At 50.4% G+C, this 26030-nt stretch overlaps 7 protein-coding genes across 7 annotated transcripts; 3 read left to right on the forward strand and 4 right to left on the reverse strand.

The window, feature by feature from the left end:
* Positions 1-78: 78 nt before the first annotated feature.
* GIQ15_05598 (LIM domain-containing protein) lies at positions 79-2481 on the reverse strand (the record flags this gene model as incomplete). The annotated part of the gene is made up of 1 exon (XM_033553015.1): positions 79-2481. The coding sequence occupies one exon, from the start codon at positions 2479-2481 to the stop codon at positions 79-81; it is 2403 nt and encodes an 800-aa protein (XP_033404159.1).
* Positions 2482-5614: 3133 nt separating this feature from the next.
* Positions 5615-7255, forward strand: GIQ15_05599 (Mch2p; the record flags this gene model as incomplete). Its single annotated transcript, XM_033553016.1, has 2 exons — positions 5615-5839; positions 5906-7255. 2 exons carry the CDS (start codon positions 5615-5617, stop codon positions 7253-7255), a joined length of 1575 nt encoding a protein of 524 aa, XP_033404160.1.
* A 210-nt stretch (positions 7256-7465) lies between these two features.
* On the reverse strand, positions 7466-10156 carry GIQ15_05600 (exosome complex exonuclease; the record flags this gene model as incomplete). The annotated part of the gene is made up of 1 exon (XM_033553017.1): positions 7466-10156. The coding sequence occupies one exon, from the start codon at positions 10154-10156 to the stop codon at positions 7466-7468; it is 2691 nt and encodes an 896-aa protein (XP_033404161.1).
* Positions 10157-11605: 1449 nt separating this feature from the next.
* Positions 11606-12014, reverse strand: GIQ15_05601 (uncharacterized protein; the record flags this gene model as incomplete). The annotated part of the gene is made up of 2 exons (XM_033553018.1): positions 11606-11693; positions 11764-12014. The coding sequence occupies 2 exons, from the start codon at positions 12012-12014 to the stop codon at positions 11606-11608; spliced, it is 339 nt and encodes a 112-aa protein (XP_033404162.1).
* Positions 12015-13048: 1034 nt separating this feature from the next.
* On the forward strand, positions 13049-15342 carry GIQ15_05602 (acyl-coenzyme A oxidase 1; the record flags this gene model as incomplete). Its single annotated transcript, XM_033553019.1, has 4 exons — positions 13049-13411; positions 13473-13846; positions 13913-14582; positions 14650-15342. 4 exons carry the CDS (start codon positions 13049-13051, stop codon positions 15340-15342), a joined length of 2100 nt encoding a protein of 699 aa, XP_033404163.1.
* A 2707-nt stretch (positions 15343-18049) lies between these two features.
* Positions 18050-21353, reverse strand: GIQ15_05603 (YlBUD6; the record flags this gene model as incomplete). Its single annotated transcript, XM_033553020.1, has 2 exons — positions 18050-21079; positions 21171-21353. The coding sequence occupies 2 exons, from the start codon at positions 21351-21353 to the stop codon at positions 18050-18052; spliced, it is 3213 nt and encodes a 1070-aa protein (XP_033404164.1).
* An 891-nt stretch (positions 21354-22244) lies between these two features.
* On the forward strand, positions 22245-26011 carry GIQ15_05604 (PAB1-binding protein 1; the record flags this gene model as incomplete). The annotated part of the gene is made up of 4 exons (XM_033553021.1): positions 22245-22420; positions 22699-22897; positions 22950-23226; positions 23277-26011. 4 exons carry the CDS (start codon positions 22245-22247, stop codon positions 26009-26011), a joined length of 3387 nt encoding a protein of 1128 aa, XP_033404165.1.
* Between the last annotated feature and the right edge of the window lie 19 nt (positions 26012-26030).

Genomic DNA, 26030 nt, shown 5'->3' on the forward strand with positions numbered 1-26030 from the left:
TGGTTCACTGCTATCCCCCAAAAAATGATATCAAAATCAAACATGCTAGAACAAATGCAGCAATGAGCGTGTGCGTAATCATGCCTTCAGCCTCTTCGACTCACAAGGCTCACAGACTGGTAGCTCGACTGGACCGCCAATCTGTCTTCCCCTTGCATTTACCTTGGGTTTCCCTTGCCTCACGAAAAAGCGTCCGTCAGGCCCGAAGGAGCCCTGACATTCATGACACCGGAAACATTCCTCGTGCCATTGACCTCCAAGTGCAGAGACAACTACATCCTCAAGTACCGGCTTCTTGCAGGCTTTGCATTTAGATGCGGTACGTCGAGAGTGACAATGGATGCACCATGCGAATCCCTCCTTTTCAACGAAAGGAGTGGATGGCGTAAATGGATCACCGCATTCGGCGCAGAAGAAATGGCCAGCGTGCCACGTCGAGCCACACGCGACGATAACCTCACCTTCGATGGGCGTTTTGCAGCTCTTGCATCGTGGACTGAATAGCTCGTGGAAATCTAAGTGGCAGTAGAATCGTGGTACTTCGGGTCCTAGATCATGTCGAGATTCCAGCTGTGACAACTTTTCTTGACGTTTCTCATCTGGCTCAGGATAGAAGGCAACGCATTCAAGAGGAGTGTGGCAGTGGAAACAGTTGAAACATTCAGGATGGAGGCGGTATGAGCTTGCAGTTACGATACGCCCTGAGATGGATAGATCGCAAGCGACGCAGGTTGCTGTTGGGACACCCGCCTTCGAGAGGGACTGATATCTTTCAATTCCAGAGTTAACGGAGTTCGGGCGTCGGTGGGACTGTTTCTGCCCGGGAATCGGCAGGTCTCTCTTATGCTGGTTTTGACCAGCTTGCTCCATTTCAGATATTGTAGGTCCGAGTGAAGATATGCGAATCTCTGGTGCGGTTGGGCCTTCACCCTCAATGTTGATACTGGGGACTGTTGGACCGCTGATGCTAACTTCAGGTATAGAAGCTGGAGGTGGAGTGACGCTGGAGCCTGTGGACTGCCTAGGGGTACCATGTCTGTTACCCTGACGTATTTCACTGTTCGGCGGGCTGGCAGACCGTTCCTTCTCGGGTTCTTTCCAATTGGGATCAAAGCTCACAATCGGCCGTCCAGGTTTGTCGCTCACGGCTGAAGGCATTGGGAGCTTCGCGCTTCTGTCTCTCAATCTCATGCTTGTCGCGGCGCGAATTTCATCATCACGAATTTCAATGCCATTCTTGGTGGGGATGTCTGGTTCATTCTCTGGCTCTGGAGTTTTTTCCCGTGGAGTGTAGGAATTTGTCGTGTAAAGGGGGTTTCTGGTCTGGCTTGGTGGGTTTTTATGTATATCAAATCGATCTGGCTTTCCTCCCGTAGGGACAGTACCCCATCTGTTTGGCAAAGGCCGTGCGCCTCGAGGAACAGAGTTATATGGCTTGCTTGTTAAAGCAGAGATAGGCTCAGTGGGTTTAGTTATGTTGGGCTCTTCGTTTGTATTGACATCTTCAGGTTCTTCATAAATCGAATCTTCTGGGTTCCTGAATACTCCCTTGGAAGAGCCGCCGCTGCTGGACCTTCTACGGCTCTCAGCTGCTTGATTCTCGCCCTTCTTGTCGATTCCGCCGTCAGGTAGAGCAAAGTTCACCCTTCGCTTTCGCTGTAAGCTCCCTTTCTTCGCCACATTTAATGATGACAAGTTTTCAGGAACTGATGATTTGGTCCCACTCGTTGTATTTATTCCGTAATATGAAGGAAGTTTGTCGGAGCCTGAATTGCTTCCACTTGAACTGCCTGATGCAGACCGCCTACTTTCAGGTCTAGGCTGCCCCCAACTCGGCTCTCCGCGTGTCCCGAGACTCGGTGTCCTCGTGTGACTGCCCTTCTCGAGATGCTGCCGAAGTCTGCTAACATTATTCATGTCGGGATTCCTGTACGCCGAGTTGGTGTCCTTAGGTTTAAAGCCATGAGTCTGGTGCTCCAAAACGAGTTCTGTGGCCTCCTCCTGAGCTGCCTCGAATAGCCGATTCTCATCCTCCTGGACATCCATTTCTTCCAATGCCGTCCTTAGAGACCTGACTTCTTGTCTTTCCATCCATCTTTGACCTCGTTCTATGTATGGCACGGCGGTAGGGTTTGCTGACACCAAGCTACTCCCAGATTGTGATATATTTCTCGGCCCGTTATACACTTCAGATTCGGGGATCATCGGTGTTCCACTTGAGCTGGCGGTATGTGATGACAGCTCAGAGGTAGTCCGTCGATGTGAGAGAGCACTGGACGAGCGGGGAATGATGTCCCTGGAGTTCGTCCTTGAATGCCCATTATCGGATGGTCTCGTAGAGAATGAAGAAGCCGGTCTGGCTGGTACGTCATTTATGTTGACGGGAGCTGGTTCAGAGTCCTTCGAGGGAAGCGGCCGTGAGCCCTTGGGACGCGGTGGGCGTGATGTTCGAAGGTCACGCAGATAACTCCCTGTTGCCATATCGGCTTTAGTTTCAGTGTCGAACTAATGATGGCCGTCAAAAGCCACTTACCTAGCTGGTCGTCACTCATAAACGTAGGCCCTGGAGGAGAACCCTTCCGCTGGCTACTTTTTAACTTAACACCGTGCATCGTAGGCGTATTGAATGAGACGGTGTTATGATAGGGGCATTGAGCACAGCCTTTTAGATGGCTGAGAAGTGGTTATATATAGCTAGTAAGAGAGAGGAAGGCTGGATGGACCGTCGAAACTGCAGATCAGGTAGTACGCAGGTGGCTAGTTATATTCCAAGCGCGATGTTATGAACTAGCCCGGGAGATCTTGTACACCTCATAAGCGTTCGTCTGGGTGTTTTTAGCAGCGTATCAACACAAGCCAAGTCAAAGTTTCGCCGGTTGCGAGGCCAACGCATTGCTGACTCAGCACGGGAGTCGGTGCGAGGCCCGTGAAGAGCTTATTCTTGTTTCAACTCTCTCTATCAACATCAACCTCCATCACGTCCATCACGCCAATCACCCGGAGATATAGATTTTGAAGAGAGAGTCCTTTTGTGAGAACAAGATGAGACACACGTGTCGGCATTCACACGCAGCCACTTGACTCGTCCGGCCGGCTCCATTATTAGTCAAGGCAAGCTGGCTAGTTCCTGGCACAGCTCAATAGTCCGTCAATGCCATATATATGTGGCGATAATTTGCTTGCTCTATCTCAGTTGCTCTTCTTCCCCTTCCTTTTGTATTCTTATTGCCACCCGTGTACGACTTTCTGCCTCGAATATTGGAATCCGAAACTCCGGTGTTTGCTGGGTTTCTCCATGCCTCGAGTTGACGAGCATGCTTCTACTCTCTGGGACTCCCTACAGTGCGGCCTATCGAATGCATATTTCGCCGGTAAGATATAGCACCGATAAATTATGTATCTGGTATTAGGAATACCGAAATCTACCCCATTTCTGGGATTAACCCCGTCAAGCATAACATACACGAGCGAACCAGACCCCGCGTCCCCAACAACGATTCCAGGACAATGGCTACATTTTGAAACAGTAGATGCACTCCGAAATAACAGATGCATTCAAAGCAACAGACATTCAAACAGACACACTCCAAAACTACATATACATTCTAAGATCGCTGATGCACGCCAAATCAGTGGATATATGCCGCAATAGCAGACGGAATCTAAAAAAAAATAGATGCATGCTATGCTACTAATGGGATAATATTTAGAGCGATGTGGCGAAGCACAGGGCCGAGGTTGTTTATGCGGCTGAATTAACATCATACCGGCGCTTCTCCTCATTGTACCCTAGGAATAGCGATTGTTGCCTTGTCGGTCCGAAACCTTGGGTTAGTTGCCCAAGATGGCAGAGGATCTTTTACGAAAACTCTTTCCCCTAATTCCAATCCATGGCATCCGCCCCCACACAGCTTTTCGATGAGATACGACAGGCGCACGCAGATATTATTAAAGATATCTGGACAAGAGGAAAGCAGGAGTTTGGTAACTACTAGATCAGTTCCTTCACACAATATGATATACTGAGTCAAGTTTACTACTCGGTTTGATGATGTACTCCCCTTGAATGGTTCTGATCTTGATGAGCTTGAAGCTAAGTGAGCTGGGAAAGTCCGCTCTGACCATCTCCCGGATTTAGAGGTTAGTGAAAATTCTATGTTGTTATGGAGGCAAGTTGTTACTTGAACCTCTCTTAGGATATTACAAGGGAATCTTCCCTGTGTTTCAAAACCTGGTTTCGAAGTTCTTTTGTCATACGCGAACTTCAACATAAAGCGCAACGATGTTGAGAGCTTCCCACAAAAGCTACGGCCGTGCCCCCAGGATATGCTTGATGATTGCATTGAATGTTTGCGCTCAGGCTCACCATAGCAAATTGTGCTCTCTGCTATATCTTGTACACGGCTGGCAATTTATCCACAGACTCGACCACACGCCGCCAGTTGATATGCAAATGATAGGATGAAAAGGTCCATGGGCAGGTTCTTTAAAAAAAATGTGTGTTTTAAAGTCATAAGAAACCCAACCCACCCACCGGAAGACGGGAGAGGCTGACCGGCGACGCCTCGTAACGGGCTTGCTTGAGAGGGAGAAGGAGAAGGAACGGCGGAGATCAGCCAATCTGTTGTTCCAATGCATTTCTGAGCAGCGGGTCCGTATTACCCACGAAGGAGAGCATAACCGTGACCAATGCTGTAGATGTTCCTGGGAGAGGTGAGAGTGCGGTTCATTTTGCCGGCCCTGGGTATGTAGAAAGGATGCAAAGGAAGAATGCGCTAGATAATCCATCGAGTAAGCCGGTGGTCATTGGACAATCCTCCAGCGACAATCCTCCAGCACTCCAATCGTCCTCGACTGACTGGTTCCGACATCCGGGGCTGCATGGAAAGTCACACAATTACGATATCTCGCTGCAATGTTCTTGGGAATGGTGCTACCATTTAGATTAATGGGCTCATTAGCTAGGTTCCCCTCAGGTTCAGCACAGTAAGTATCTCCGGCAGGCTTTGCCCATGGTCTTCGAGGTGAGCCGGACGTTGTCATAGTGTGTCCTGGTTTATTCTGGTCTTCTTCGAGCAGACGATCAAAACAGCAACATGACAGGAATTGGACGCAAGGGTTATCACAGGAGTAATCTCTAGCAGACGGTCGAGTCAACTATCATAAGAGGGTAGTATCAATGGGCGAATAGGGCTTATGTAGCACATCAAGCCTTGACACTTCGATAGAAGACTGTCTAGGAGAAAGCTGGTACTCAATATGCGCCACTTCTTCTTGTCTTGCGATAGGGCGTGTGTTCGGCCTTAACGGTTCCCTCTCGCCCGGTTAATCAGCTTGAATACGATGCTGCCCCCACCGTTCCGCTTAGACGGCACTGACTCGCAACAATCGACTGGCCATTTTCGAGGCTTTGACATTGCCGGAGGGCTCTCCCGGGTGCCTAGGTTGACAGCAAAAATGGCTTCCTTAATACTGGGTCCATGGCCGCAACCCTTCAGAAGGGGTTTACGCCGTACTTCTATGTTTAATCTATGACAAGCAAGATAATCCTGCTCTGTCGACAACGGGCTGATTCCCTCGTACTTTATACAGCTCAACAGAGTGTGGCTCCAGAATGGCAGATGGTCCTACACCCCACGGTAGCAGCGGAATTTCTACTCAGATAGAAAAAGCCCTGGATGGCTTTGAAGAAAAGAAACTAAACCGCAATTCGACACCTAGATCAGAAGAGGGCCTGGAGGAAAAAGAGCCAGAGGATATCCCTCCAGATGGGGGATACGGCTGGGTCTGTGTTCTATGTGCTTGTCTCATAAATGCTAACACCTGGGGTGTGAATAGTGTGAGTTCTTTGGCGTTTTATATACATCTCAGGTTAAAGGACAGGGGTAAACTGACCTTTACTTAGTCGTATGGTGTCTTCCTCTCTTACTACCTTGAGAACGATACGTTTCCCAATACAAGTCCGATTGAATATGCCTTCACTGGCGGACTGAGCATGTCTTGCTGCCTCCTCATTTCGCCGCTGGTTACTCATATGGTACACTTGTATGGTAATCGAGCCGTCCTTAACTTTGGCGTCATTCTCCAGACTCTCTCCTTTATCGGAGCATCCTTTGCGACGCGGAAATGGCACATCTTTCTCTCCCAGGGAGTATGCTTCGGCTTCGGGATAGGCGTGATTTTCGTGACCTCTGTGAGCATCATACCTCAATGGTTCCGGCGTAAACGGAGCATTGCCAATTCACTTGCCGCCGCTGGCTCGGGATTAGGTGGTTTGGCATATTCCCTTGCCGCGGGCTCACTGCTCCCGAACGTTGGCCTGGGATGGACTTTCCGCGTGTTGGGTCTATGTTCGTTCGCTGTGAACTTGATCGCTTGCAATCTCATGCGTCATCGCAACAAGGCGATCGGTAGCAGATATCGCGCCTTTCATTTCCCGTTACTCAAGCGGCCGGAGTTCCTATTCCTTCAAGCCTGGGGGATGCTGTCCCTACTGGGCTACGTCGTCATATTGTTCAGTTTGCCAAATTTTGCCCTCTCCATTGGTTTATCCCAGAAGCAAGGTAGCATCGCTGGTGCATTGCTGAACCTGGGTCAGGCCCTTGGACGCCCAGTCGTCGGTCTCGTCAGTGATCGGTATGGCCGATTCAATATGGCCATTTTGTTCACCATCTTCTGTGGTTTCCTCTGCTTAGCTGTCTGGATACCGGCTTCAAACATGGGTGTACTCTCCTTTTTTGCCGTCATCGTAGGCACCGTTGCTGGGACCTTCTGGACAACTATCGTCCCAATCTGCGCAGAGGTGGTCGGCATGCAAGAACTTCCTGGCGGGCTCAGTCTTACCTGGGTTGCCATGGTGCCTGCAACCACGGTGGCCGAACCAATTGCCCTCGTACTCAAGCGTGGACAGAACACCACGGGCTCATATACTTATGCGCAGATATTTGCAGGACTTGTATATGTGGCCGCGGGATTGTTTTTGTGGGTGGCTCGAGGTTGGAAAATTGGAGATAACGAAAGAATTGCAAGGGACGCCGTCGCTAGGGATGCTGCTGGTGGCGTCGTCAGGTCTGATAGGAGGCTCACTCTTGTTCCCTCCGCTGCTATGGATGATCCTATTACCGGCTGCACGACAGTTGCACCTGTCATGAGTTGTCCAGATAACCGGCTGGATCAACCGTCTCCCAGTGCGGATATAAAAATATGGTCTCCTCTAACCCTTGCCCGCAGGATGATTTCCTGGAAGCTAGTCTAGCAAAAGTGTGTTGTTTCTGCGTTTCGTTTACAAATTGATGGACGATTTAGGCATGTCTTGCATAGGGGTTTATTTCGTGTGCATTTCGGGCGATAGGATACTTAATAATATAGATAATGGGCAGTCGACACTGTATTGCATCAAGAATTTTTTTATAAATTCGCCTCCATACTTGCGGAGAACAATATATTACATCGTAGATAAAAGTCATCATGCTTTCTCTAGAATCAAAACCCTGACCCTTCTTTTGCCTGCGCCTCGCCCCTTTTCTTCCTTTACAGAGCTGACGTTTACCTTGACCTTATCGAACAATTCGACAACCATGCTTTTCACCCCAGGCTTTGATTTTGCACCGTCACCACCATCGTCTCCCTCTTTCTCCCATACTTTCAGCGAATATTGTTCGTTGTCGAATTCACTCTCTCTCCTTGCCGCCACCTGCTTGCTAGCCTTCTGATCAAGAGCTTTTCCAGGTCCTTGTTGGCCATCCAGAACAAAATCCTCTAGCCTGACAACTCCTTCAATACCAAAACGTGGAATAAAAACGACGACACCGTTATCAAATACACGCATGACGTATCCTTCTTCATCAACACCAGGGGCGACATCGGAGCCGAGACGTTTAGCTTCTTGTTCACCTCGGGCCTTCAATGCTTGGCCAACATAATATTCTATACTAGCCCTGCCAGCGAATTGGGCGTTTCGGTGTCTGTGGTTGATGTTCTTGCAGATATCCTCCAGTTTGCTGCGAGTAGCAAGACCCTCCCCAGCAGAAGCTCCGGGTCCTTCATACCCAATTGCAGCAGCCAATTGTCGATGGGCGACCAAGTCAGCATATCGTCGGATGGGAGAGGTGAAATGAGTATAGATTGGCGAGGCAAGCCCATAATGCCGGAACTCAGATTCTGAATGTGCTCCGGCACAAAAGTATTCAGCAGACGTCATACAGCGTGTTGCCATGATACGGATGAGTGTGTTGAAAAACGGGTTTCTCTCGTCAATACACTTATCCAGGGAATTAGCCAAGGCTAGAGAGCTAGACACGTCAAGAGAGAGGTCGCGCTTTTTCGAGAGCTGAGTGATGAGCTCTTCAAAGTTAGAAGGGGGTGGTGTGGCGTGTCTTCGGAGTAGGGCAGTTTGAGGGAACGATTCATAGATTCTGGCAGCAACCGAGATATTGGCGAGAAGCATGAATTCTTCAACAAGGCTATTCGTATCTAGAAGAGCTTTCGTCTTAACGTCCGCGACTGGATCGGAAAGCTCTGAGTCCGTTTCAATGCGAACCTCCGGTGAGGCAAGATTTAAGGCTCCTGCGTCCATCCTTTTCTGGCGAAGGAGTTTCGATAGTTTAAGCAAGGTGCGCATGCTTGTAGTTAAGTCGTCTGTTTTCGACTTGTCATCGATGCGTAATTGTGCCTGCTCATAACTAAATGCTTCACGAGAAAAGATGACGGATTTCGTAAAATTTGCAGATACGATCTCGGCGTCAGGGGTTACCTCCCAGAGGACGGAGAATGCATAGCGTTCGACATGAGGCTTTAGAGAGCAGAGATCAGTTCCAAGGAGCATTGGAAGCATGTCTATGCGCTTGTCAACCAAATAGACCGTTGTGCCTCGCATACTAGCCTCAGTGTCCATTGCATTATTGGGTCGTACGAAGTTAGAGACGTCTGCAATGTGGACGCCGACTTCAATATTGCCGTTTGGCAGTGGCCGGGAATGAAGGGCGTCATCAATATCTTGACAGCCAGGCGGATCGATACTGCACACGAGAAGATTCCTCAAATCTTTCCTGTCTTTCCACCCTGGATCAGACATATCTTGCGGGACCTTCCAGTCGTGGCCCTCCGAGGGCAGACAATCCAAGACTGTCTTGGGGAATGGTTTATATTGTACATCGTATTCCAACAAAAGAGCCTCTGTCTCAGCACCTTTCGTCTCCACCTCACCTAGGGAGCGCACAAAATGGCCCATGGGGTACCGAGAATCTCTGTCCCAGGCGTCTATCGTGATTAATATCCTTTGGCCCATGAGCTCATTCGCCTGTCGAGTGCGTATTCTTATTTTCGGCACTCGTTTATCCATGGGGATGACGAAAACAGTTTGTTGACGCCGTCCAGCCGATGAAGCTTGAGAGCTAGACGAGCCATCGATATGTCCAACATACTGACGCCAGTTCCTCTTAATTATGCCAACTACCTTCGCAGTTGGTTGAGGGCGGCCTTCGGTACCAGTTCCATGAGCTTGGCGGACCTCGTCCTGAAGAGCTTTCCTTTCGCGCTCCGTCACCACGGCTTCGTTCTCTTCTGACTCTGGGTTGTCATCCTTGGTTAAAGCTTCTTCATCAATGATCTTGGATGATGGAGTTTTCCACTGATCTTTGGGTAGAACTTCGACTACCACGATATCTCCAGCAATTGCTCTGTTGCTATTATCCCGTCCTAGAATGAGAAGCGATTTATCAAAGGCAGGAACATTGACGCTTCCTTCCAGGTAGTTATAAGGAGACACGTTGAATATCCCTTGGTGTAGAGTACCAGCTCTAATTTGGGTCATCATCTTGGACATCGAATAGTACTCGGAATACAGCATCTCTCCTTTCTTCGGTTTTGCATCATGGGCTAATTTTGATTCATTAACCATGTCCAGGAGTCTATCTGCATCTTCGAGTCCGGAAATATAGTCGGTCAGTGATAGAGCAATCACACCCTCCTTATCCGATTTTCGGGCGTTCTCCTTATCATCGGTAAGAACGACAATAGCAGGGATATTTAGCTCCTTCTGGCTTTTTCTTGCCAATTCCTGGAGGTGCTCTGTGTACCACTTTGCAGCTGCCCGTACAGCCCTGTCGTTGCGATCGTTTATACTCTCATCAGCCCCTCTCCTGACATGGGTCTCCATCCGAAATTCGTTAAAAAAGAGGTAGTATCTCTTTTCCTCACTCCGGATTAAGGATATCAACCGATTATATAGTGGTAAGGACTGATTTTTAAGCTCCTCTAGAACGGTTTGCAAGATTATAACGTCATAAAATGCGCTTGTCTGCTCGAATAAATCCATCGCATTAAGTAGAGCGTTTGTGTCGGGCATCAAATAGTGGCCTTTTGGGAATTGCTTTGTACCTGCTGGTTTCTCTGATAGCACAAATGGAGTTACTGAAGCGCAAAACATTCAGTTAGTAAATTGTGCTTAGAGCGCGGGTCAAGGTTAAGGCTTACCAACGCCATTGGCATCCGTTGGAGCGTATGAAAGGCATGTTGTGCATAGTTTGGACGAGCACGGAATATCCTGTCTTAGGTATAACTCTCGCACAATCTTTTGAACTTTCCCGCTCTTTGTTGACCGGACAAATATTTTGCTGGAGACATTCGAAGCGTGAGGGTTTGAGGAATGATTCCTCCTTAGGCTCTTCATGGTGGCGGTGAAATTAAGAAGCCTTCGAGGGGTTAACGAGGTCAAATTGCTGTTATCAAAAGATACTACAAATCGATCAACTCGGAGGATGCGCGGCGGGACGAAGAAATATCAGCTCTAATGGTCTTCTAGAGGGCTGTCGCATAAAACCAAAGTCCGTCCGAGAGAAACAAGGCCAGAGTTTGCTTGGTTTGGTGGTCGAAAGTCGCGAGCTGCAATCGATCGATGCCCGCTAATTTCTACAGCTTTGGAGCTTTGGGCTGTTGATAGCAATTTTGTTATCGTTGATATCACGTGATATGTAACTCTATGAGTCGATCGTGAATGAAGGTAATGCGTAACTCGTTTCTCACACAATTGTATCTACTTAGGAGGCATCTGACGGTTCAAGGCATGGGGGGTATACTGCAATTGGTTATTATGAGAAGTCCAAGGAAATATAGGCCTTTCTTTGGTTATATGAAATACCATGAGGCGGATATCAATCGAACTGAGAGATACACTCCTAGACCAGTGTTGCTAGACAGTAAGTGAGCTACATCGATTAGTCGGGGGGTTGTATGGAGGTGTGCGAGAAGAGCGGCTTTAATTGGCCTATCTATATAGAAAATATCAAAACAGAGAAAATGCGGATGCTCCGTCCCCGGCATAAAAGAAATTCGACAGGATAGCATTTCCCTATCAGGGGAACCGAAAGATAATGGAAAAAAAATAATGAGGGGGTCTAGTACTGTTCTAAACTCTTGAAGCCATCATTGGTGTACCGTGTTTTCCGCTTGAGGCCATCCGCTTTCGACCATCCAGCCCACCAACGTCTGCTGATTAAACCACCGCAGTTTCACTCTCCTCCATAAAAACAGACATATATACAACAAGGGCAGCAAAGCGAACAACGTCTAGAAGCAAGGCAGATCATATGGCGTACGGGCGAGGAAATCATTGTTTTTGTGCTTTGTCGGGATCCTCAAGAATGCCTTCCTTTTCAAGTCTTCTTCGTGCCTCTTCGAGAGCCCATGTTTGTATCCTGTATAAGTCCACGAGTTAGTGTGCTGTGATGGTAAGAATAATGATATAAGCTGCGGTCCGAGACGTACGATGTATCTGGCTTGAATGCATAGGCAACGCCGGCAACGAGGAGACTTCCGATGAAGCCGTAGTAGAAGATTCCTTCCCAGCCCTCCTTGACATACTTGTGTCCCGGCTTCACGCCAAACAGCCATCCGGTTGGCGGATCGAAGTGGCCTCCGGCACCGAGCAGGGAGGCTCGGGTCGAGAATCGGGCGTGCTGTGGAGTTCGGAGCAGGCAGCGCGATCGCGCGGGGAGAGAAACGGCACGCGCAGACATGGTCTCAGTCTGTCTGTTGGACTAAGTGTGAAGCTGAAGAACGATGGTATGGACGGGTGATTGAACCCGGATGAGGTGAGTGACCTTGGCGGGGAGTTGGCTGGTTTAAGATGAGGTTCGTTTCCGATTTTTATGCTGGTCGGGCCAATTGAGACGGGGTCGGCGGTACTGGGCGTCTGGGAGAGGCTGGTTGCGTCTGCACGAAAGGTTCAAGAGGCCATCCAAGGATGGAGATGCGTGGGGAATGTCACCGCGGTGTCTGTCGTGGACGGGCAACGTTCATGGATATCTCGCCTTTGCCTTTGCTGTTGCTCTTTCGGGCTGTGACTTGGCGGTAAAGTCTGGCAGTTTGGGCCGGAGAGGGACAACGTTTCTCCGGCGGGCCTTGGGAAGGTCTGCCGAGCTGCTCACTACGGAAGGCAGGCCGAGACATATTAAACAGTTTGATATACAGAGTATAGAGTAGATAAGTAGTGAGAGTATGTAGAGCATGATAGTGTCATGTGTCTCGTGTAGTAATGTTATTATACCGACATCTGCAGTCAACGGAACCACATACTACCGCGCAGACTAAGAGTAATTTCACATCGCACAGGGCAGATATAGACGACCTGAATGACATAATTCCCTTAGCTGATACCCACGCAGTGCGATCGCCGAGCTTCGAGATATCACGGGAAGCTCGTGAAGGCGCCGTTGGCCGGCGTTCCTGCGCCTATGTGAGTGATAGGGCTGCTTCTCTGGTCAGGGGGCGGAACTTCCGGCGCAGAGCCTACTGCTTAGCTAAGCCACTAACGCCGCCATCCTAAACCTCGGCATCTTTTTTTGGTCGTCGGGAAAGCTGAGCTTCCACTTCTCGCGCCTTGGATTCCAGCAAAAGGAGCCGGCATCTTGTGATTAGAACCATTTTTGCTCTTATATCTCCCCTCGTTCCCCGGCTTCTGTTTATCTTTTTCTTCTCCAGATCCCCCATCTTTCTCCCCAGTCCTAATCCGCTGCATCTTCTATATATATATATATATATCCGATACACCATGGTCTCTTCTCCGGATTGGGTGAAGAAGCTGGCGCCCACTGGGCCTCAGGGATCAGAGCTTCTTCAGCATGAGCGGGAGCAGTCCAATGTTTCCGTTGAGAAGCTTGCGGACTTGCTTCATACCAGAGAAGTGCTGGAGAGACAGGATCGTATCCTCTCCATCATTCAGCCAGAGGAAGTCTTTGATAAGTCTCAGAACCACTCGCTCGGCCGTGTTGAGCGAGTGAAGAGATCTCTTGCCAAAGCCAAGCGCCTCGAGCAGCTGAAAATTCAACATAAGTGGTCCGAAGATGACTTCCTCATGGCCAACAGCTTGATCAGTGAACCCACTCCATACGGCCTCCATTCCACCATGTTCTTGGTAAGACCTCCAAGGCCTCCTTCGTTAGTATGATATTTTATCTCCTAACTCATGTGTCTAGGTCACTCTCAGAAATCAGGGAACCCCGGAGCAACATAAGCTCTTTTTGGAGCCGGCTGAGAGATATGAAATCATTGGATGCTATGCTCAGACTGAGTTGGGCCACGGATCAAATGTTCGCGGTCTTGAGACAACTGCCACATGGAACCCGGAAGACAAGACCTTCACGATACATTCACCTTCTTTGACTGCTTCGAAATGGTGGATTGGATCTCTCGGAAGAACCGCCAACCACGCCGTTGTCATGGCCCAGCTTTATATCAGCGGAAAGAACTACGGTCCACACCCGTTCTTGGTCCAAATTCGAGATCTCAAGACCCATAAGCCTCTCGAGAACGTCCATGTTGGTGACATCGGCCCTAAGTTTGGTTACAAGTAAGTATCCATTTCCAACCCTCTGCATTCGTTAGCACGTACGTTCCCTGCTAACATTCCACCAAGCACTATGGACAATGGTTTCCTGCTCTTCAACAAGCTAAAGATCCCCCATATCAACATGTTGGCTCGTTTCTCTGGTATCGATCCCAACACCAACAAATATGTTCGACCTGCCTCGCCATCTTTGATTTACGGCACTCTCACCTGGGTTCGATCTACTATCGTCCTCCAGTCCGGCGGTGTCCTCGCCCGCGGTGTCACCATTGCCACCAGATACTGTGCTGTGCGAAGGCAGTTCCAGGACCGTGACGCCCCAGCTAACGAACCCGGCGAGAACCAAGTCCTCAACTACAAGATGGTTCAGATTCGATTGCTACCTTTGCTTGCCGCTACCTTTGCTTTGCATTTCACTGGTCGCGGTATGATGGCGCTTTATGACCATAACCAGGCCATAATGAAGAAGTCGGCTAGCAAGCAGGCAAGCAGCAGGGGTGCTGGGCCCGAGGAACTGAACCCTGGCGCAGATCTCTTGGCAGACCTTCATGCTACATCTTGTGGACTTAAGGCATTGGGAAGTACCATTGCTGCTGAGGGCCTGGAAGTATGCCGTCGTGCCTGCGGTGGCCACGGTTATAGCAGCTACAGTGGAATCGGATCCTGGTATTCCGACTACCTACCAACCACCACCTGGGAGGGTGACAACTACATGTTGACCCAGCAGGTTGCCCGATACGTGAGTTACTATCATTCCCTTCATATAGTGTTTGCTACGATATGATGGCTGATTATATACAAAATAGCTCCTCAAATCTGCCCGGTCCGTCTTTGCTGGCAAGCCTGCTAACAATGACACCTGCACCATCCTTCAAAACTACCTTTCCCGTCGTGATACCGGTGCCGCATTCGATATCCTCGAAAATGACTCTGATATTGTAGCTGCATTCGCCTGGAGGACAGCATACTTGACTTTCGAGGCCCTGAAGCACCGTGACGTCGAGAAGCGATCCTGGAACAGCCTCCTCGTTGACTTCTGGAGACTCTCTACTGCCCACTCGCAATACCTTGTCGTCAAGAACTTTTATGAAGCCGTATTCCCATCCGGCTCCACTTCTGAGGCCGCCGCTTCTCTAGGTATCGATGAACCAACTCTCGATGTCCTACGAAAGCTCTTCCGTCTCCACTCCCTACACACCCTCGAGCGCGAGTCAGCTGATTTCTTCACATCAGGAGCTGTCACCACCAGACAGATCATCCTTACTCGAACCAAGGCCGTTATGAAGTTGCTCGACGACATCCGTCCCCATGCCATCCGATTGGTCGATGCATGGAAGTTCCCTGACTGGCAACTCGACAGCTCCTTGGGTAGATTCGATGGAAAAGTCTACGAAGACCTGTTCCACCGTGCAAGTGAGCAGAATCCTCTCAATGACTTGACCTTTGACCCTTACCCATGGAACAATACTCTGGTGAAGAGCGATAAAAGCAAGCTTTGAATAGCTTTTAAAAATAGAGTTCGGGTTGGATTTTTGCCTTCTGGTTGATTGATATATAGAGTCTGGTGTTGTGATGGGAAGATTAAATATTATGACCCATTTGAGCATAGTGAATTCTCATGGTTGATAGATCACTATAGAACAAGGGCGGTTGTGTTAGATTTGATAGAACATCGTTTTTTCTTATCATTTTGTTCTGTTCATATTTCATTTCACATATTTTTCTATAACTAGCATTGGAATTGGACCAACTTTATTGATTCCTCTAGTCTATTATCATTCTCATGGATATAATTGGCAACACCAATTCGTATAAACATGGCTTCAAAACAAAACATGACATGATAGAAATATCACTCCTTCAGAGAGTCAGCTGAAATAACAAAGAAATATAAAGTTATATAAACCTCACTCTCGATACCAGGCATCTAGACTAGTAGCTTCCAGATTAGCATAGCCATCATCCAAGTATAAATCATAGGTTTATCATGACTAGCCACGTTCCCTGGTTGCACTTTGCCGACCGCTGCAGTTCCTATGCCTGTCGCTGACGCCGTGCAACTAATTTGTCCACAGCTGTACCCGTTAGGACAGCACCCGCCTCCATCACTTGGGGCACAGCTCATCCAGCCATCAGCACATCTTTTAGTAGGGGTCGCGGATGCTGAGTTGGGGACACTTTCTGCGGGAATTACTATCGTCATCCCATTACTTTCGACTGTTGTGAGAGACGCAGTGATCGGACACGACGTCGTATGGCAATCCCTTCCTGTCTGGCAGCACCCACCGCCGTATACCGCAATACAGGCGTAGAATCCTATTGGACATAGATCTGGGATACTAACGGATGAAGTCGTAGAGGGTGGGTTGGAAGTAGGCCGACCAGGTGGCGAGATGGTTGGAGATGTTATTGAAGTCGGTGCTGGAGGCGGAGGCGGAGGCAACGTTGTAGTCGTATGGCTGACGGTAGAAATTGATGTTAATGTCGAGGACGATAGAGTGATTATAACCGTCGTCGTTGAGATGAGTAAGCACCCTTCAGCCACGCAAGTATAGCCTGGGGTACAGCATCCGCCTCCCAGGTTGGCAGGACAGGTGGTGAATCCCTTGGGGCAAGATATTAGTTGTCCCGAACAGTCCTGGCCCTGGGGACAGCATCCAACGTCGCCCAGGCCCGTGTCTTTCACGAATAGACAGACATCTCCCTTCTGACAGCAGCTCTTGGGCCGGTTGATAGATGTACACGGTGCGGATCCGGCAGGGCACTGAAATTCTCTTTTCCCCAGTATTGACCGCCCTGCCAGCGGGAATGGAGCTGATATATCAGGGGAATGCGCAAGGAGAGGTGACCGGATATTGACTGATGACCTGCCTCTGACCAAAGAGTCCTCGTTTGCCACATCCGTTCCTCGTTCAAGGATGTGGTCTTCATTCACCGCTCTCTCAGCAAGCGAGGAGATGGATGGATTGCTGCTCTTCATGCCATCTATACGCCAGTAATCCGGCCAAAACTTCTGTCCAGGATCATCTGACATCTTCCGGACCAAGGAAGGGTATTCCTCTTGGGCCTTATCATGTTGTTGTGATATAACATTATGTGCGGTGTAATTGGCGTTGACTTCCTGGGTATCGGTATTGCTCGCAGACAACGCATCAGCCGAGGGAAGAGAAAAGAAAAGAACAATAACAATAAAGAGGTAAGAGATAAATGATGGTCTGTATATTATCGGCATTGAAGCATGAGGTCTAGGACGCACTGCGGCGCCGTTAAGTATCCGCATATCGACAATGTTGATGTATCTTCAATACACCGCTACAACGACTCAAAACCAACAAACTAGCAAGCAAGTTGCATATTTTCTCAGCTTCTGCAGATGGAAGTGAAGGGGAAACGCCACCCGTCTATGCTCGACACGAGACGTATTCATTCGCAAGCTCAACAGTTTCATGAACCATCCTAGCAAGCAGTGGCGGATATTAGTTGAAGAAAATGCAAGAACCTCATCTTATTGGTAGAACAACGCATAAAACGGCTATTTATTTCTTACACACTAACTAATCATATCATCCACAACCTAGGTGTTTCTTTTTTATATTATAAAAGTCAGAAAAAAAAGTAAATATAAGATACTTCTACTTGGAAACAAGATATCTAGAAAGGTAAGCATAAGATAGGTAATTAATTGACCCCCGCTCGATACGATAATTATCCAATCCAAAATTTCCAACCAAGCTAAGCCAGGTATCAACCAACAAGAAGTTTATAGACGAAGAAAGAGAAGAAGAAAAGAAAACGAAAAGAAATTGGGTATCGGACATGGGGCACAGAATCGTCTCATAAGGATAACACATACAATATGATAAACATGTGAAGAATGGTGGTGGATCATATATAGAAGAAGGGAAGAAAAAAGAATAGTGAATGAAGGTAGAAATCATCAGCAGGTAAAGAAATGGATGGATGAGGAGTGAGTAAACGGAGAATCCAACGACTCCGGATACCGTTGTTATATGGGGTTGAATTTGGTGGATGGATGGGTGGATGGGTAAGGGTATAATCAAAAAGCAACCACAGCGACTAGCGGGTAGGTATATGGTCTATGGTGAGAAAATGGCAGTGAGCCATGACGTGCGCCGTTTACCCGGTGAAACTGGACTCGTACATATATCAGAACATAGCACCGTACATAGAATACAATAGCTGCCTTTATGCAGCATGATCCGACATACCAGGAGTATCGGACGATCGGTGGTCCGAAGAGCCCTTGTCTACCTGAGTATCCTCGGCATCATTAGTGCCAGTGTTGGCATTGTCTTTGGCATCAGAGGTATCTTTCTGCTCTGCGGCTTCGGGGTCGGTCGGCGCTGTCTGATCGTCTGGAGTATTCGATTCGGGCCCTTGTTCCTGGGCTTCACCGCCGGCAGTTGCTGGTTCGGGTTCGGCAGGAATTAGTCCCTGCATACGCTCCCAGACCTCCTTTCGAATACTCTCCTCTTTTTCCCTTCGGACACGTTCGAGCTCTTCGAAACCACCGCTGCTCTTCAGTTTGCCGTCGCCTACGAAACTGCTTAGTTCTTTCTGGAACTCGCCTCCTCGGCGGCTCTCTAGTTCCTTTTGGCGTAATTTTTCGGCACGCTCGATTGCTTCGAGGCGTGTTTCGTGGTTGGGTTGGAGAGCGCGGACTTCACCTAGTAAGCTGTCCTTCATGTCGGCGGGGGTGGCGTGGTGGTTCATTGTCCGAGACACAGATCGTAAGGCGATACCGTTGGGGTTGGCTCCGGGTGTCTCGAGGGTCTGTTGTTTAGTAGCTTGTTCAACGAGAGCAAAGGTCTGGGTAGCCTTTTCAAGGTCGTCTTCGAGATCGACGGCCAGATCTTCTTGCATTGTCAATTGATCTCGCTCCTCGCAGACAAGTTGGAGTTCCTTCTCCCAGATCTTTGTCCAGATGGGTTTCTCGCGTTTCAGGAAGTCTTGCATCTTCTTGAGCTCCTTGGTGACGGCACTGATATCTCGACCGACGGCCTCAAGCTGACGTGGCAGTGGTCTGACTCCGCGAGTTACAACGTCCTTGCGTAGGTCTTCGACGAGGTCCTGCAGGTCGTCTACGCGAGCAACCAACTTCTCGGATTCGTCAGCGAGCTCTTTCTTGCCGGCTTGGACTCGAGCGTGGCCGGCGTTGGAACCTGGTTCGAACGACGGGACGACAGCGTCTACAGCCGCAGACTTGACCAGACTAGCCTTGGCTCGGATGCTGCTCATCGACGAGGTGATGTCCGAGGTAAAGCTGGAATACGTTTGGCGTAGGGAGGCAAGGTCATCACGCAAGCCCTGGAGTTCGGCTGCCTTCCCGCCTGCTCCGCCTATGGAAGGCTTGAATCCGGAGAGAGCGGGCATACCACCCGGCGCAGCAAGACGAGATATTTCCTTGGAGGTTTCTTGCTGACGGTCGATAAGCCGTTGAATCGAGGTACCATGTCCGTCAATGACATCGCGAACGCTCTCGACTATGGTACGAATGCCTCCAACGCTTTCATCGAAATGCTTTCTAACTTCGTCTAGAACCTCAACGTTTAGCACAAGCACCGACCTATCCTTTACATCCCTCAAATCTTCTAGCTCATGGCGAATACCAGAAACAGGGTCTTGTATATATATCTCAGGCAAGTCTGCACCGTTGCTATGCGTATTCCAAGCGAATTTTTCAATGAATGCGAGCTGGAGTCTGGCAATTGTGAGGCCGGAGTATCCTTCGGGAAGCACGTATTTCTTTATCTTGCTCTTATACTGCAAGAAGAGGGTTATCTCCTTGCTCGGCGGAGGGGAATGCTCAGGGGTATACTCGGGTCTATGAGACTGTGACGGGGTAGAAGGCGAAGGGAGCGGCTTGTCAAGATTCCGATGACCTGGTGTGTGACTATCGGCGGTAAAGTCTCGTTTCTTAGGCTCCGGTGACAACGAGTCCTGTTCGGCAATCTGCGGCAGACCAGATAATGACGATCCTCCAACAAGAGGGGCGTCTCTGCTCTCAAACTCCCTTGGCGATCGGAGTTTGTCTGTTGGAGTCCGTGCTAGTGGACTACCGGGCGTCGCGACTTCGGCGGTTGGCTCTAGTTTAAGATTAGGAGATACTTCGCGGCCACTTGGTGAAGCGTTTTTACTCGAAGCGACATCAGCAAATCGATTTCTTGACCTCTGGCGGTCATGTAAATGAGGCCCCCGTAGACGGACAGCGTTCATGGATTCGCGCACGTCCTGGCCACGGTTTGGGATGGGCGAATTCTGCGCTGGAGGCAGGACGGGGATGCCGTTGGGTGATGCGCCGAGGTGTTTCTGGATCTGATAAGCAGAAAACCGTCTCGACGCACGTCGTTCGAGCTCGCCGCTTCTCTGTAGCATGCCTATGGCGTCATTCTGCTTTGAGGTTGGGGGAAGTGGTGGAGGGGGGTGGGGGAAGTTGTGGATGTTATAGGAAGGGGATTCGGGTCGGTTAAGTTGTAATTCTGTGTCGGAGTGTGGCGGCAGAACGGGCATGTTCTGCATGGTAAAACTTGACAAAGACGAGGATGCTGTAGTAGTGGCAGTGGAGGGTGCCAGCGTGCGCTGTGTCTCCTGTCTCCCCGCCTCACGTTCGGAAAAGCTGCCACCGGGTCGATCGCCAGGCCAGGGAGATGGAGACTTGTTTCGAGAAGATACGGATGCCTGGTCCTCATCGTATGGAGCACCCTGGCGGTGGGCGTTTACGGGACGCTTCTGGGGCGACTGCGTCGACGTACTAGGCGCCTGCTCTATCGTCTGCTGGACAGCTCCATCTCCGAGTTCGAAGCTCCCCGAGCTTCCCTGTCGCGGTGGCAGAGCCTTGCCTTCCTTTGCCTGCCGTGACCGTAACTTGGCCTGCTTCTTCTTGAGCCCATGTAGGAGGTTTATTATGATATCTCGTATACGTGGCAGGTACCGATCGAGACTCTGAGGGGAGGCATCCTGGCTGAGAGTGTCTTCGAGAATTGTGCGTAGCAGGTCCGGAACTGGGCCCAGGTCGGCGGTATCCATGCCGATGGCACCAAAAGCGCGACAGGCGAGGTTGAACTCGTACCCCAGCCGCACGTATACATCAGAGACTTCGGTTTCCTTGGCCTGTTTGCGCGACCACTGGGTCAGCATCTCCAGCAGCTGCTTTGTCGCAACCAGGAGATGCGTGACGCTCTTTTCTATCTGCGAGAGCTGCTTATCGGCCGCCTGCTGTAATTATCAAGGAGAGAGAGAGAGTCAGTCGACTGTTATCATCCCGTTCCAGCCACCTGGCGGATAGGCGTAAAAACGAAAAACTCACGTTGCTTCTTGTCGAGGAGGCCTTTGAGGCAGAGGAGACCCGGGCACCGGCCGCAGACTGAGTCGCATCGCCAGCACCGACGACGGACCCTGACGACGAGGGCGAGGTCTTGTAGTGGCCCTGCTCGGAGCCGGGCGAGCGCCTGGGGGTAGCTCGAGCCATGGAGGACGAGTAGGAATCCATCTCCTCGCGCACAGGAGGATAAACAGCGAGCTGCTAGGACGGACTCATAGAGTATCGCTCGTCGTCTTCGTCGTCTTCGTCGTCTCGTCGTCGTGGTTCAAGTGTGAGGATGTGATGAGAATCGGGCCGCAAGAGCTAGCCTGATGGAAGCGGCAGGAAGTCGATAGCGCGAGGCTTTCAGCAGGGCATCGGCGCTACGCTGGCTCTGTTGGACACTTGATAGCTGCAGGCCGCTGTCAGTGACTGTCATCTCTTGACTGCTGACTGCTATCCGACTGCTATCTGTATAAACTTGAAGCTGACTTGAAGCTGAACTTGACGTCTTGAACTGTTGAACGAGGTTGGAGGCACATGACCTGTACGATACCATACATACACAATACACATACACACATACATAAATAAATAAATATATATATATATAGATAAATAAATAGAGATATAGAGATAGATAATAGATATAGATATCTTAGATAATAGATTACATAGATGGGAGGCGGACAGGGCATAGTCGTGGATATAGAGACAGCCATAAAGATAGTGTGTATCAAGTATCAAGTCCAACTTCTCATCTTCACAACAGACATCCACGACTCCGACATCTCCATCTCAGCACACACGACCAGTCACACTGCCCGCAAGCTGCCCTCGTCCTACCTGACCGAGGCCGTCCTGCTTGCACGATCTCGCTGCTCCCGTCGCTGAGACCGCTGCCCTAATTGACCGCTGCGACCGGCGCCTGGCTCCCCTTCACCCAGTGCCCGGTGGGCCGTCGTGCCTTTTCGCCAGCTTCGCCAGCTGCTTACCGACGCCGCTGGAGCTTCCGGAGCTGCTCGAGCTGCCTGAGCTGCCTCTCCTCGAGCCCGTCTCGTCCTCTCGCCGCTGCTGCAGATGGCTTCGACCGTCAACTCGCTGCCGTCGTCGAATGGAGCCGCTGCCACGCCGCTGAACTCGTCTGTCTCACCGAACACAATGGCTTCCAGAACTGCCGGGCGTCCTGCTTCGGGCGTCAAGGGCGCCGACATCACTCGTCGTCAGTCGGGGAGTCCTGTTGACGCTGGCCAGAGGTGTGTATTCTCGCCCTGTTTGGTGTTTCGCCCTCTCTTACGTGGACAAATCTCTCTTTTCCTACCTTTTTTCTGCCTTTTTCTGCCTTTTTTCTGCATTTTTTTGTCTACCTTTTTTCATGTACTTTTTTCTGTCTATTTTTTCTATGTATGTTTTTACCTTCAAATAGACATGTCACTTTGCTGGCGGTCTATCTCACAGTAAATTTCCGCGGCGGTAGTACGCGGTCGTGGTGTGCTGTCGTTGTTTGGCCTGTACTTACCTCTCCTGCCTACAGACGCCCCAGCTCGCAGAAAGCGTGGACGCAGAACATCAACCCTGCGAACCAGAAACCCTCCAGCCCTTACCCACAGCAGAATGGGAGTGCTTCGGGGAGGAAGTCTGCCATGTCTCCCAGCCCCATGCAGAACAAGGAATCTTCCACTCCCGACCAACACGCACACGACCGTCTTATTTTTCTTCTCACGGCGGCCATCGTACGTACTCTATTGCCTTAACACCGGCTCAGCCTTGGCTAACACTCTCTAGGGGAGCAATGTGACCGTCACCATGAAAGACGGCGAGAAATTCACCGGCATCTTCTCGGGCTCGGCCCTAGAGTCCAACGAGACCATACTCATCCTCAAAATGGCCCGTCGTTCACCTTCTGACGCTGAATCGGCGCAGTCTAACGGTGTCAGCCACAGTGACAGCTCGTATGTTGGTGCTGGTCCGGATCATCAATTGATGATTGACGCCCAAGATATCACCTGCTTGGATATCCCAGCCCTATCAACCACCGGTGTGGCGGCCAAGGAACAGAATGGTGAGCATCACCAGTCACTCACGTCTTGATTCATACTAATCTCTGAAAAGGAGCTACATCCGGGTTCCGCACCGACACCGATATTTCTGGAAACCAACCCGGCCGTGAGAGACAACTTCAACGCTGGGAGCCAAGCGGAGCAGACGCTGCTGTTGAGTGGGCTCCAGAGAGCACAGGATCGGCAGGCTGGGACCAGTTCGAAACCAATGCTAGACTCTTCGGCGCCACGTCCAGCTACGACGAGAACCTATATACCACTCGCATCGACCGCTCCGACCCTTCATACAAACGCAAGGAGGCCGAAGCTGCCAGAATCGCCCGCGAAATCGAATCCACTGACACTGATAACGTTCACATGCGTGAGGAACGAGGCCACGTCCAACAACACGACGATACCGATGAGGAAGCAAAATATAGCGGAGTGAGACGCGATAACTCGGCAGTTGTTGCCCCTCTGGCTTCTGGACAGCCTAATAAATATATGCCCCCAGCAAGACGACCCCCTACCGGCCAGCCAACCGTGCCAGGAGCCCCAGTCGACCCTGCTATTATTTCTGCCCAAATTGCTCGACCTGACAGCCAAGCCAAGGCTCCCTCCTCTCAGCCTAAAGAGGCCCCTTCAGCCCCCATAAATAAAGAATCCCAGGAGAAAGAGAAGGCTCCCGCTGCTCCTAAGGCTAACGAGGCTTTGAAGACCGTTGCAAGTAACGGGGCAATCGAGGCAGAGCGTAAGGGAGCCGCAGCTGGTCCCTCTCAGCCTACATCAGGTGCTGCATCCGCTTCTCGCGGTAGCGGTGAGAACGCTGCCTCCAACGTTGAAACCGAAGTGCTTGATCATTTCCGACGATTTGCCAATGATGAGAAGATGAAACTCCAGGAACGACGTCGTAACCAGGCGTCGTATGATCGTACGATCAAACTAAATGAGCTGATGAAATTTTCAAAGAACTTCAAACTGGGTACCCCCGTTCCCAAGGATTTGGTGCCAATCTTAGCTAAAGACCCCAGCAAGCAAGAGGAAATCGTCGAGCGTGCAAAGAAACAGCACGAAGAAAAGACCGCCGGTGTACCAGCTAAACCAACCGCTGCTGCTGCGGCTGCTACTACGACCACCGCTTCTGCCTCTACCACAGAGGCTAAAGCGACTCCACGCAGCGCAGGTGCTCCCCGTTATGAAGGCGGAAACGGTCTCCCTGCAAATGTTCCAGACCGACAGGGTGGTCACGGACGTGGCCGTCAAGGTTATCCACCAATGGGTCCCCAAGCTGGACGACAACTCCAACATCAAGGAGGCCACCCAGGCCGTGCTGGTCCTGGATTGCTCAGTCACCGGTTAGTTGAGATTCAGCAGCAGCGTAGAGGCGCCGGTATGGGTCCTGTGCCTGCACCGCTTCCCATCCAGGATGCTCGTATGCAGCCATCTGCCCCAGCTGGCGGTGATCAAGGACAGAGCAACAGCCCTCCAAAGCCGGCTGCTCATACTCCTACCTCTTCCGCTTCTACCAAGTTCAACGTTCGTGCTATGGAGTTCAAGCCTAACCCAGCTGCAAGCACTTTTACCCCCGCTGGACCAGCAGCCGCACCATCTAACGCTGCACCAGCAAACGCCCGACCTCAATCTGTTGCTCCACGAGCCACGAGCCCAACAGCCTTCTTCGGCGCTAAGAAACCGCTACCTGCTACCGAGAGACCCCTTATCGTCAACAACTTTAACCCTGTAAAACGTATGAAGAAGGAAGCCACAGAGGCCGGTTCCAAGGACTATGCTTTCAATGGCGGTATTCCACCTGCGTACAGGACTGCTCCAACTTGGGATGTTTCCCCAATCAATGAAAAGAAGACATATGCGGACATGTTCAAGCCCCCAGTTACCGCTGCAGCTGCCTCGCCACAAACTCGTTCTTCAAATACACAGATGCCTCACCAGCAACAACTCCCATACCATCTTCAGCATGGTGCCCACAACATGCCACCAAGCAGCGGACCTCCAACTCATCTTATCCCTCCACAACAGCAGCACGCTGCTCCAATGCATTATGATGATCACCATCGAATGCAGATGTCTGCATCATCTTCTCAAGTCTATCCTTCTCCACGTCTCCAGCACAGTACCCCAATGGCTTATCAACACTCTGTCGGCCCACATAACCAGATGGCCATGGGCCACGCTGTGCCTCCATACTACCCACAGTCCGGACATGTCCGCCATTACCCCAATGGACCCCAATTTTCCAACCCTCCTAATGGTGGTGCTCCAATGATGGCCCACCAGGCTTCGAACGGACCATATATGGGTATGCCACCGCAAGCAATGACACCATATAATCCTCCAATGCAGATGTTCTCTCCCAACCCTGGACATGTATACCCTCAACATGTCCAACCTCCAATGCAGACGCATAGTGGCTACCCAAGTCCTAGCCGCGGTGCGCCGATGATGATGCATCAGGGCTCTCAACAGGGACCACCTCCTCAGCCAATGATGGCCATGAACGGGCAGCCAGGACAGGGCTACTATCCTCCTCAGCAGCCTAATCATATGCCACCAATGCGTCCCGGCCATCACCAGCAACAACACCCACACTTCGCCTCCAGTCCCCACCAGTCCCATAATTACCCGCACCACCAGTACCGCAACCAAAATCAGAACCAAAACCAAAACAATAACAACAACTTCAACCAAATGCCTCATGGGCCTCCACCACCCATGCAGCCGCAAGCCGGTCCACCACCCGCTGCCTCCTCAGGCGCCCATCCAACCGAAGCACCAGAAGAAGTGAAATGAGTGACAAACTTCTCGACAA

Source organism: Arthroderma uncinatum, assembly GCF_011692745.1.
Source record: "Arthroderma uncinatum strain CBS 119779 chromosome Unknown scaffold4, whole genome shotgun sequence".
Classification (NCBI taxonomy): domain Eukaryota; kingdom Fungi; phylum Ascomycota; class Eurotiomycetes; order Onygenales; family Arthrodermataceae; genus Arthroderma; species Arthroderma uncinatum.